The sequence below is a fragment of the Panthera leo genome, chromosome C2 (assembly GCF_018350215.1).
Source record: "Panthera leo isolate Ple1 chromosome C2, P.leo_Ple1_pat1.1, whole genome shotgun sequence".
Lineage (NCBI taxonomy): Eukaryota > Metazoa > Chordata > Mammalia > Carnivora > Felidae > Panthera > Panthera leo.
In genome coordinates, this window is record NC_056687.1 from 8,458,877 (window position 1) to 8,471,707 (window position 12,831).

Consider the following 12,831-nt stretch of genomic DNA (forward strand, 5'->3'; position numbering starts at 1 on the left):
ACACGAATTTGAAAAGACAGATGCACCTCTGTGTTTCCTGCAGCATTATTTACAACAGCCAAGACATAGAAGCAGCCCAAGTGTCTGTGAAGAGATAAATGGATAAAGATGTGAGATAGAGATAGAGATAGAGATAGATAGAGATAGATAATGGGATATTACTCAGCCATAAAAAAGAATGAGATCTTGCCATTTGCAACACTATGGATGGACAAATACCATATGATTTCACTTATATGTGGAGTCTCAAAAACAAAGCAAATGGCCAGACAAAACAGACTTTTAAATACTCTTCAATGGTGGTGATTGCCAGAGGCAAAGTGGATGGGGGATGGGTGAAATAAAGGGGATTAAGAGCTACAAATTTCCAGTTATTAAGAAAGAAAGAAAGTAATTTTTATTTTTATTTTATTTTAGAAAGAGAGAAAGCATGGGACCATGGGTGCGGGACAGGGGCAGAGGGAGAGAGAGAGAATCTCAAGCAGGCTCCACACACAGCATGGAGCCCTATGCGGGGCTTGATCCCATGACCCTGGGATCATGACCTGAGCCAAAATCAAGAGTTGGATGCTCAACCGACTAAGCCACCCAGGTGCCCTACAAACAGCAATTTTTAAAGAGGTAGACAAAAAACAATTGATGTTGGGTATTTTGCACAGAGAAAGAGCACAACAGGAGAGGGTGACTTACTATGCAAATGTATACTTTTCTATACTGTTTGGATTGTTAAAATATTTGCATATATTACTCCAATTCTTTTTTCTTTTTTGATAGACCAAGCACAAGGGGAAGGGCAGAGAGAAGAGGGAGACACAGAATCTGAAGCAGGCTCCAGGCTCTAAGCCGTCAGCACAGAGCCCGATGCGGGGCTCAAACCCATGAACCACAAGATCACGACCTGAGCTGAAGTTGGACATTTAACCAACTGAACCACCCAGGTGCCCCTAGCTCCATTTTTTTTAATATTAATGGACTTTTTGAGCATCGAGGTTACAATCCTGTCTACATTCTTTTTACACTTTTATATTCTTAAACACAATTAATATCATTTAAAGAGTTAAATATGAAAACACTCTGACAAACTTTTAAAAACTTTAAAGCAGGCACTAATTAAAATCTAAAATTGTCTTAAACATGGAGTGCCCGGATGGCTCAGTGGGCGAAGCGTGCAACTCTTGATCTCAGGGTTCTGAGTCTGAGTCCCACATGGGTGTAGAGATTACTTAAAAAAAAAATACAATATAAATAAATAAATAAATAAATAAAATTATTTTACACAAAAAAGGTGATTATCAAACATTTTTTCTTTCAAAATATTTATTTCAAGTATAAATTTATATAATGTACTATATATAGGAAAACAACCACATGTAAGATAGTTAAGTGATAAACTTGTGGAGTACACTCATTTAATCATCAAAATATTTAAAAAATGGAAATAATTTTATATTAGATAATTTGATTGAAAACAGTGTTATTCTATTCAAGTAATAAGCCCAAACCAGTCCCCAACTAAGAGTTAAAGCTCTTCTCTCCATTTATTCATACACTCAGCCCTTAGACAAGAATCACAAATTTTTATCCAGAATTGTCCCCTAAAAATCCACATTTAAAATTTCTGTTACTCTTATGGAAATTATTCAGTTTTATTTATTTTTCATAAATATTTTGGGAATGCCAGTAAGCAAATACATCAACCCTGGGACAACAGCTTCATCATTTTTACAAAAATAGAAATCGCTAAATAAAGAGTCCGAGGTTAAGTGAGAGGCACAGGTGGGGTAGTAACCTATACTGGAATAATCTGTCACTTGATGGCACAGTGACAATGGTAAATGGTGCTTTGAAAGTTGGTCCCAACTAATAACAACCCATGTCAACACAAACCTTCTCCTGGTCCTGGAATCCTTTCTCAACAGTGTGCATGAGTGCCCTGAAGAGAATCACCAGGAGAAGGAAAAGTTAAAAGCTAAGTTCTGGCTGTGAGTGGCGTCCTGGCCAGAGGTAGTCCCCGACCCCTAAACACCAAGGGAAATGCAAGGTGTCCTGGCACGGCTGTCCCCAGGAGTGCATGTGAGCCAGGTCTGGTGTAGGAGAGAGACCCCATTTATTTGGGTGAGGAACACTCTGTGCTCCCCAGAGAGTCACCATGAGGGAGTAGACCCTTACCACTGAGGCCACCGTGTCCTACAGACCTCCGTCCCAGGTTTGTGAGCTGGCCCTTGCCCTTCCCTCCTGGGCCATTCTCCGCCTGACCTTCTGTCTCCTGGCACTGAAGTTCGGAAGACTGGGTTTCTTCTTCTTGTTCTTCGTCGTCTGAATCGGATTCATCGTTGTAGAAGTGGATTGTGGCTTGCACCGGGAAGCTGGCCAGCACTTTTTCCCCAGAACTCTGCAGATACTCTTGGCGCTTTGAAATGGGTAAATAAAGTCTAATATTTAAGAAAAAAATACACCATTAATCACCCCGAAACAATGCTGAACTCCATCGAGAGGGTCCTCTTCCCTAAAAGCAGCTAACTCCCAATCTCCCTCTCTGATCTTGCCTTCACTGTGCCCGGAGTGTTTTCTTTTCTTTCTTTTCTTTTCCTTCCTTTTTTAATTTTTTTCTTTTCTTTCTTTCTTTCTTTCTTTCTTTCTTTCTTTCTTTCTTTCATGTTTATTTATTTTTGAGAGAGAGAGAGACAGACAGATTGTGAGCTGGGGAGGGGCAGAGAGAGGCAGAGACACAGAATCCAATGCAGGCTCCAGGCCCTGAGCTGTCAGCAGAGAGCCTGACGCGAGGCTTGAACTTAGGAGCCATGAAACCATGAGCTGAGGCCGAAGTCGGACGCTTAACCAACTGAACCACCTAGGCACCCCAAGGTGTGTTTTCTAAGTCACCAGAACACAAGACTGTGGGCAGGTGGAGAGAGCTGGTGAGGAACCCTACACCAGTTCAGAAATGAGCTAAAACGTGAGTGGGAAAATCAATTTAGACCAACACAGGAAAAAGGGTCTGCTTCCGTGAAGGTAAGGGGGAATTAAAACACCAAGTTTCAAGATGAAGAGTCTCACTCTGATCAAATGGAGAACTTGATTTATCCTGGAGAATATATGTCCTATTTAGGTTAGGTCCCACTCTCCCTAACACCCCTGAGCATGGGGAACATTGTAGCCCTTTGGGCCCTGGAGGAAACTTGACCCTGAGGCCCCAGTCTAGAGAAGCAGCTAATCTTTCTGGACGTTGCTATAGAAAAGTGATAGGGGTGGGTTCCTCACTTTGCCAGTACAGAAGATGGGAACCCTGGTTACTTGTCTAGTCTAAAGAATAGGAAGAAAGAAAAGAAGGAAGGAAGGGAAATAACCTAAATATATAAATTTGGAACCTCTAAATCCAGGTTTTATAGAATTTATGATTCCAGTTACACATGGGAAGTATTTAAAATACCCCTCACTCTCTCCATAATCCTTTTTTCTTACCATTTACTCACTAATTTATTGGCGTTTTCCCCTGAGGTCTCCTGAGGAACTGAGAGGGATTATCAACCGATCACTACTTAGTTGCAAAGCTGATTTATTTTTTTATATTTTTAAGTAATTTCTACACCCAGCATGGGACTCGAACCTACAGCCCCGAGATCAAGAGTCACACACTCTACCGACTGAGCCAGCCAGGCGCCCCTGTAGAGCTGATTTCCATTTCCTTCTTTTTGGATGGAAGAGAAAAGAGCGGAAACACCCTGCTATAAATAATGCGTGACAATTCTGAACGTCCCAAGATTTCTGATAAGCCAGGGATTCTCAGCCTCCAGGGGACACGTCGCAACGTCTGGAGACCTTTCTGGTTGCCACAACTGAGGGGAAGCTATTAGTATGTGGTGGGCAGAGGCCAGTGATTCCACTGAACATTGTGTCATGCCCACAACAGCCCCTTACAACAAACAATCATCCAGCTCAAAGTTCAATAGTGCTGGGGTTGAGGAACTCTGCAACAAACAGAAGAAAAAAAAAAAAAATATATATATATATATATACATGTATATATATATACATATATGTATATATATACTTTATACATATATACATATATGTATATGTATACTTTAAATATATATATTTCTATATTATATAAATACAAGTAATGTTATATAAAAATATAAATTTAAATATAAAATATAAAATGTAACATATTTCTATATTGTATAAAATATAAATAACATAAATTCTATATTATATAAAATGTATAAATAAAATATAAACTACAAACTTGGTTTAGGGTTTGGCCATATTTTCTCTTACAAATTTTTTTAATGTTTGTTTATTTTTGAGAGAGAGAGAGCAAGTAAGCAGGGGAGGGGCAGAGAGAGAGGGAAACACAGAATCTGAAGCAGGCTCCAGGCTCTGAGCTGTGAGCATAGAGCCCGACATGGGGCTTGAACTCACGAACTGTCAGATCATGACCTGAGCCGAAATCAGTGCTTAACTGACTGAACCACCCAGGTGCCCCCAGGGTTTGGCCATATTAAAAGTTAGCTGTAATGCTGAAGTAATTGCAGGGGAATGTGAATTAGTAGGATATCTGGAATTGCTTTAAAATATTCTAACAACAATTAAAAAAATAGGTTGGAGAAGGTGATAAACACCAGCAGATCTGAAGACGGCTGATAATTATTGAGGCTGGTGACAGGCATGTGGGTCCCTGTACCGTTCTCTCCACTTTTGTCTGTGTTTGAAATTTTCTGTAATAAAAAGATAAAATTGTGCACTCAGTTTGTAACGCATGCCTCACCAGTCACTGCATTTTCATTGAAACAAAAATTGGGGAGCAGCCCCAGAGCGTCCGCGGCCGGCAGGTCCACGGGTGGGTCGTGCAGGTGGACGCTCACAGGGCAAGACAGAGGGTGGCAGGTTCATCCCCCATGCACATTGGGATCACCTGGGAGACCGTACGAATACAGACACCTAGGCCTTTCTCAGAACAAATGAGTCAACACTCCCAGGGGAGCCCCCCAGCGTCTGTATTTTTAAAGCTTCCCCAGTCCCGTGGGGAATAAAGACCACAGGTGTAAGGGACACTAGGAAAGCTTCCCTTTTCCAGAAATCACTCTTTGACCAGTCTGAAGGTCTTTCAAGTGCATCTCTAGCAGTTAGTATCTCTGGGTTTTACTAGAGCTTTCAGTTTTCCAGGATAACCAGGGTAAAAATACTTTCACGAGGAGTAGCACAGACTAGATTCATTCTGCTGCAGGAAATGAGAGATGGGGAGAGAAAGAGACAGAGACACAGTTAAAAAATCCTGAGCATGAGCCACCTGCCTAAAATGGATGAAATGTAAGAGGGATACAGTAGTGAGGGTCCTGATCCCCACCAGGAAGGACCATGGCAGCACAGAGAGGCCGGAGAAGCCAACGGTGGGAGAACCCTCCAACCAATCCCTTGTTCGGTCACACACATATTTTCAAGGTCTACTTTGCTCCAGACAATATGCTAACTTATATTCTGGGAAAGAAATAGAAATGTACTTAAGTACTTAAGTAAATAAGCAGATACACATATACAATTCATATCCAATTAAATTTAACACAAGACAGGAGCACCTGGGTGGCTCAGTCGTTAAGCATCTGACTTCAGCTCAGATCATGATCTCACGGTTGGTTGATTCGAGCCCGAATCATGATCTCTGAGGTCAGCACAAAGCCCACTTGGGATCCTCTGGCTCCCTCTCTCTCTGCCCCTCCCCTTCCCCAAAATAAATACAAACATTAAAAAAATTTAACACAAGACATAATATGTAATGAGAGGTATAAACAAAAGACATAAAGGAAAGAGGTCAATCCAATTTGCAACTGGAACACTGAATGAATGAATGAATTCCAGAAATCCAACAAAATATCCTTGAAGTTCCTTTGGGTAAGAACTAAATACAGAAGACTATACTGAATTATTTTCCACTTTGTTGAGAATGTACACAGGTGAGGACACTAAAGTATGCTTATGCTTCTATTAAAAAGAAAGAACATATTTCTTGCTGTGAAGTCATGTTACCTTACAGGATGCTGAAACCCAAAGGCACCCTTTGATCCCGGAGTTTGCCGGTCGTCACCAGGTTCAAGCTGCAAAGACAGACACATCAAACACAGATATAGTCTGTCTGAAGTAGCATCCTGAAATTCTAAAAAAATATAATCTAAGTGGTCTGCGCTTCTTAGTATCAATACCAATTTTAGAGACAATGTAAACACCTTAACAGTATTTGTGGGTTTTTAAAATTTTTACTGTTTATTTTTGAGAGAGAGAGAGAGAGAGAGAGAGAGAGAGAATCTCAAGCAGGCTCCATGCCATGCCCAGTGTGTTGCCTGATGCGGGGCTCAATCCCACAACCCTGGGATCATGACCTGAGCCGAATTCAAGAGTCAGATGCTTAACCAACTGAGCCACCCAGGTGCCTCTTCTTGTCTTTGAATCATCTGTTTGCCTACGTTCTCTCTGGATGGTCTTTTCCTATTTATTTTAAACCTGAGCCACCCACGTGCCCCCAGTTAAGACTTTTTAAATATAATTGGAAAAGACACACACACACTGTCAAATAGCCGCACTACAAAGCATCATATAGCAAGATGCCAGCAATTCTAAGCAGGGAGGAGGGAAAGGTTCATGGAAGGCCTGGCAGAGACCTCAGTGGCATTTGAATGTGTGATTCTGAGACCATTCCTGGCAGAGAAGAGCATCAAGTTCTGACGGGCACAGATGGGGAAGAATGAGGAGCCCAGTGTGGAATGAACGAGAAGCTGTGGTAGTAAATGGGCTCCAACAGGAAGCTGAATCCTCATTACAGGACTCCTTGAATACCTATTTTTTTTGTTGTTAACATTTATACATTTATTCATTTTTGACAGAGAGAGACAGAGACAAGCAGGGGTGGGGCAGAGACGGGGAAACAGAATCTGAAGCAGGCTCCGGGCTCTGAGCTGTCAGCACAGAGCCCGACGCGGGGCTCAAACTCATGAACCATGAGATCATGACCTGAACCAAAGTCAGACGCTTGATCGACTGAGCCACCCAGGTGCCCCTTGAATACCTATTTTTGAGTCTCAGTTTCATTCTGGAGGCAGCAGTAAAGACCACTGCTGATTTTGAAGTCAGGAGTTCAATAGTCAGACCTGTATTTAAGGATAACGGTGGCCCCTGGGAGTAGTGCACAGCCTAGGTTGGGGAGGTAAGGGCCCAGAGGCACATAGCAAGAGGTAATAAAGATTTGGACAGTGACAGGAAGGGAAAGGAAAGATGGATTTCAAGGGCACTTCAGTAGTATTCAAAAAACCCTGTGACCCCCTGAATATCAGGAGTGGAGGAAAGAAAAGCTAGGCTGAGCAACTAAGGACAATGGAGATAAGACACAGGGAGAGAGAGAGAGAGAGAGAGAGAGAGAGTGCCAGGCTTGTCCACGCTGTGACCAGAGTAGGTGCTAGTGAGAGAAAGGACAATCACTCTTCCGGTCCAGGGCTGACCCCTTTCTGTCCATTCTGTGAGGTCCTGAATCTCAAAGAATTTGGCCTGAACTGTGGCCAGATTATCTAAGGGGCTGAGAAGGCAGAAATTGCCATTTGATATTAGAGCTCTGAAAGTTTTAGTTATATGGAAAGCACGAAGTGGGGTGTCTTGGGACAGACCATTCCGGGGACAGCTTGAAAGTGAGCTGAAATGGGCTGGAGCCATGGATCAGAAACCCCAGCCCTTGGGTTGCACGGAGCCAGATCGAGAGGGAGACAAAATCTTCTGGAGTGTGACAAGGAAGGAGTCTGAGGACTGTCACCAACGATCATCACATCCTTCCATCCTGCAGTGATATGTGTGGTCTTTCTGAGCAAACGTCATTTTATATATACATATATATGTACATACATATATATATATTATATGTACATACATATACATTATATGTACATACATACATATAAGTGTGTATATATATATACACACACATATGTGTATATTTATATTTTTTAATGTTTATTTATTTTTGAGAGAGCGAGAGAGTGCACATGAGTGAGGGAGGGGCAGAGAGAGAGGGAGAGAGAAGATCCAAAGTGGACTGAGCACGACATGGGGCTCGAACTCACAAACTGTGAGATCATGACCTAAGTTGAAGTTGGACGCTCAACCGACTGAGCCACCGAGGCACCCCAAACGTCATTATATTTTACCAACCATATTTCTTTCCAATATGCTGTGCTGAGCTAAGTTAGGGAAAGAAAATGAGGCTCTTTGAGCAAAACCTTCTCCAAAATGAAGTTCACTTTTTGAGGACTCCAGAGAATCGCGTCTGTGTTAAGCTTTATTTGTCTTTATAAAATATCTCTAATTGCTCACTCCACCACAGGAAGCAATCCTGGGCTGTCAGAGGTGATTTTATATCCGGCGATGGCTGTGTCTAATACAACAGTGCACACACTTTGGTGGCACCAAAAGGCAGTGTTAGTACAGAGAAACAGCTTCCTCTAAAGGGAGTAATTCTAGGGGCACCTGGGTGGCTCAGTTGGTTAAGCATCCGACTTCGGCTCAGGCCATGATCTCTCGGCTTGTGGGTTCCAGCCCTGCCTCTGCTTCAGATTCTGCGTCTCCGGAGCTCTCTCTCTGCCCCTCCCCCACTCAAGTTCTTTCTCTCTCTCTCAAAAATAAACGTGGGAAAAAAAAATTTAAACAGAATAAACTGAGTAATTCTAACCAGACTCTGAAACATTCAATACACCTTTAAAAACTGTAAAACTTTACCCACAAACATACACAGCTTTAAAAACTTTATGCCAGGGGGTCTGGGTAGCTCAGTCCGTTGAGCACCCGACTCTTGATGTCGGCTTAGGTCATGACCCCAGGATCAGGGGATCGAGCCCCATGTCAGGCTCTGCACTGAGCGTGGAGCCTGCTTAAGATTCTCTCCCCCCCCCCCACCCCTCTCCCCGACTCATGCTCTCTCTCTCTCTCTAAAAAAAAAAAAAAGGAAAAGAAAAGAAACTAAATAAATAAAAATAAAAACTTTATGTCACAAATACACTCTAATTAAAGATCCTTTTCTGATGACAGAAATGTCTAAACATTCATATTTTGATGATGCAAGGGGAACAGAAATGCATACAGGGTAAGTATGTCAATGTGTGTGTCCTTAAGAGTAAGAGAAGAGATACAAGCAGAGGCTTTCATGAGGGTCTCCCACTCTCCTCCCCATGCAGCCTCTGACTCCAACAAAGTGCAAGTGCGGGGAAACCTGTGAGATGGGAGGATGGGCCCATCTCCTTTTAGGGAATCACCTCCCTTGCAAGGTCGGCAAGTGGCAAGGAGAGAAATGCAACAGAGGTCAACGAAGGATTAGGCTGTCGTTCATTTTCCCCAGGCAGGAGAGGCAGACAGCCCCCCAAGGAGAGGGAGGGATACCAAATGGGTGAGGGTGAGTCCACGGCTCAGGGCACAGGGCCTCCAATCCAGCCCTACAATTTCTCCAGAAATACTCAACAGGGCCCGGGAGGCAAGGAGTTCTCCCGCGTCGTCGGGAGAGGGCGCTGTTGAGCAAGAAGCGGTCCCTCCCGGTGCCGGGCGGCGCTCACCTGGCCCTGGCTCCCGCAGACTTCGCCGGGCCAAGTGGGCTCTACAAAGAGCTGTCCAGGCGCGCAGGGCGGCGTGCGCTACAGCCCCCACAGAGCACCTCCCCGCCAAATCCATGGACACAACTGCTTTATCCAGTGTGCCATGCTAACGATCAACTAGAAAGTTGCTACACCTTAACAATTTTCTCACAAATAGCCTTCTCGTCATCATAGGAAAAAATCCACCTGCCTTGCGTTAATAAATGTGCTACAGTATTTTTATTCTTGCAACAACCGCTCCATATACATTTCATTTAACAAAAAAAAAAAAAAATCGCATAATTGTAAACTATATTTTCTCCCTCTCCCAAGCACCTCTTAAATCTTATATTTAAGAACGAACTTAAGCTTGGATGCAAAAGACGAAATTATTTTCCATTATTTAGAGATTGCATGTGTTTAAGACTAATTTCGGCTACAAAATCATTAATTTGATATAGATTGTATTTTTTTCATTCTTTTTTTTTTTTCATTCTTTAAATAATAGCAACTGAATTAAAAACTTCCATTATCCAGGCTAATTTAATAAAGTAGTCTGGATATTAAAATACAGTCCAAGGTCAGCTTTCCCGCACCTGAATTTCTTATCATATTACAAATAACTGCACACATAACATATGCCACATGTTACGTAAATTAAATACATAGTCCTTCCCAGCCTGATTAGCTCTTCAGCATTATAAAAGTCATCAACTTACATTTGAAGATTTAAAAAAGGAAAGGTAAATTCTATGAAAGCAAGCCATTACTTCAGTAAGTATAAAGCCATTTAGTTACCAGTGCAGGAAACAAAAGAATAGTGGTGGAGATTAATCTTTACCCACAAAGCCCTCAGCCAGAGTGTATTTGCTCAGACAACATGAATTACCCCAGGAGTGCTTGCAGACTGGGCAAAAGTCCTTCAGAAAGGGCCAGATGGTGGGCTTTTAACAGCAACTTCTGGGCACCCCAGACTGGTCTCTGCCCTTATTTGCACTGTGGTACCAGCCCAGCAGTAATGGCACCCTCAGCTTTTCTCTAAGGGGAGGGGAGGCAGCCAGAGACAGCCAACCCCTCCTCTCTCTACCCGCTGGTTTGCAAGGGGAAAAAACAACATAAAAGAAATCTCCCTTTCTTTCTTTCAGAATGCCCTTGAGAGAACTAGGCCATAGCTAGGCTTTGCTTTTCAAGAAAGAAGCAAGCAGGGGCGCCGGGGTGACTCAGTCGGTGAAGTGTCCGACTTTAGTTTAGGTCACAATCTCATGGTTTGTGGGTTCGAGTCCCACATCCGGCTCTGTGATGGGAGCCTGGAGCCTGCTTCTGATTCTGTGTCTCCCTCTCTCTCTCCCCCTCCCCCACTCATGCTCTGTCTCCATCTTGCTCTCAAAAAATGAATCAAGATTCAAAAGAAGACAGAGAGAGAGAAGCAAGCAGGAGCCCAATCTGTGCATGTGACTCAGGTCTGATTAACAGCAGCCTCACCCAGGCTCCCAATCCCAAACCCACAGGCACTTCTGTATTAGACCACCGAGAGAGGGACAGGCCTTCATGGTCATTTTTGAGTTGGTGCCACTTTCTGGCTGAACTGTTGGATACCACAATGCCCCCCTTAACCTTACCGGGTTTCCAGTTGCGGGCAGCTCAGTTTCTTGGGGTGTCAGGATCCAAGGTCTCCATGGTGTGGGGCTGGAAAGGCAGGGACCAGAGATGAACCCCAGCATTTTCTGCTCTTTCAAAATTATGTCATAAGGGGCACCTGGGGGGCTCAGTCAGTTAAGCATCCAACTCGATCTCAGCTCAGGTCACGATCTCATGGTTGTGAGATTGAGACCCACCCATGTGGGGCTCTGCCATGACCATGCATAGCCTGCTTGGGATTCTCTCTCTTTCCCTCTGAAAACAAACAAATAAACTTAAAAAAAATAATATCGTAAGAGTTATCATTCTTATCAATTCTAATGTTTGCCTGAGAAAGGATCACTGGATACCCCAGAAAGTTCTCTCAAGTTCTCAGCCTGTGGATAAACCAGTACCATTTGGGGGGGGGGGGGGGGGGGTCTCTCTCTCTTTTTTTTTTCTCCTTGCCACATTATCAGTTCTCTGCCCTCATTGGGTTTTGAGAAGTCCCAAATCTGATGCAATGATCAGAGGACACATTAGTTAGGGATTTCTCTCCGAGCCTGACTGGATTCTTCCGTTGATTCCCCACTGTAGCTGGCTACTTTGTGGCTCATTAATTTCTACCGCACCACCCATGCTGTTGAAGGATCTTGACTTCGCCGAGACCATTCCACAAGGCATCTAGGATGCAAAAGGGGCAAATGGTTTTCTCCTGTCAGGCTGCCTCGCCACGCAGCCCCTTCCACATTAACCTCCTTGGCTAATTCGATTTTAACTGTACTACCTTGAAAGGGCTGAGCCCCAAGCACTGGGCCAACCAAACACTGTCACCAAGGCTGTGACAGTCAACGTGAGGGGACCCCTGTTAGGCACGCCGAGAGGCCCCGAGACTTCAACGTTCCCAGCCCAGTGATTTCAGATCTATGGATGGAAGCGTTGGCCCATTTCCTCGCGGGCCGTTCCTGGGCCTCCGCGCTTCGGCGCTGTACCCCGAAACCCGGAGGACTCTGCGTCCCTGACTAAGGTTAAGGGACTTGCCCTGCGTCGCCGTCGGGCTCCGGAGCTCCGCCCGGATTCGGGGGGACTCAGCGGCGCACGGGGCATCCCGCTCTGCGCCCCCCTCACCGTCGCACCGCGGGGACACCCTCACCTCTCCGGCCCGCGCGGCGGCGGTGGCCTCCGGGGACCGTCGGCGGGGCAGTGACAGACGCGCCCCCGCGCCTCCCGGGCTCCGGCCGCCGCCTCGGGTCTCATGGTGCCCGCACAGCCAGCGCCCCTCCGGCGGCACCAGCGACTCGGCCGCGCCTCTAACCGCTCGGGCGAGGGCGCTCACCTACCAGGGCGCTCGGCGCCAGGTTTAAAAACGGGGGCGGGGCGGGAGGGGACAGGGGAAACCGGGGAGGGGGCGGGGAGGGCGCGGGAGAGGCTCGGGGAGGGGACAGGGAAGGCGGAGCGGGGGAAGGGACCAGAAAAGGTCCCGAAGAGGCGCGGCGCGGGGGTTGGGGGGGGGGGGAGTGGTGGTGGGATATCCTTGGAGAGGACTCTGGAAGCTCGGGGCAGGGGTGTGGCGGGGACAAAGGAAACCCAGGGAGGGTTGCCAGGGCGGGGGCGA

At 45.1% G+C, this 12,831-nt stretch overlaps 1 protein-coding gene across 1 annotated transcript; it reads right to left on the reverse strand.

The window, feature by feature from the left end:
* Positions 1–1,513: 1,513 nt before the first annotated feature.
* RIPPLY3 (ripply transcriptional repressor 3) lies at positions 1,514–12,545 on the reverse strand. The gene is made up of 4 exons (XM_042954465.1): positions 12,370–12,545; positions 11,219–11,285; positions 6,028–6,095; positions 1,514–2,432 (listed from the first exon to the last, which is right to left on the reverse strand). The coding sequence occupies exons 1-4, from the start codon at positions 12,471–12,473 to the stop codon at positions 2,108–2,110; spliced, it is 564 nt and encodes a 187-aa protein (XP_042810399.1). The 5' UTR covers positions 12,474–12,545; the 3' UTR covers positions 1,514–2,107.
* Between the last annotated feature and the right edge of the window lie 286 nt (positions 12,546–12,831).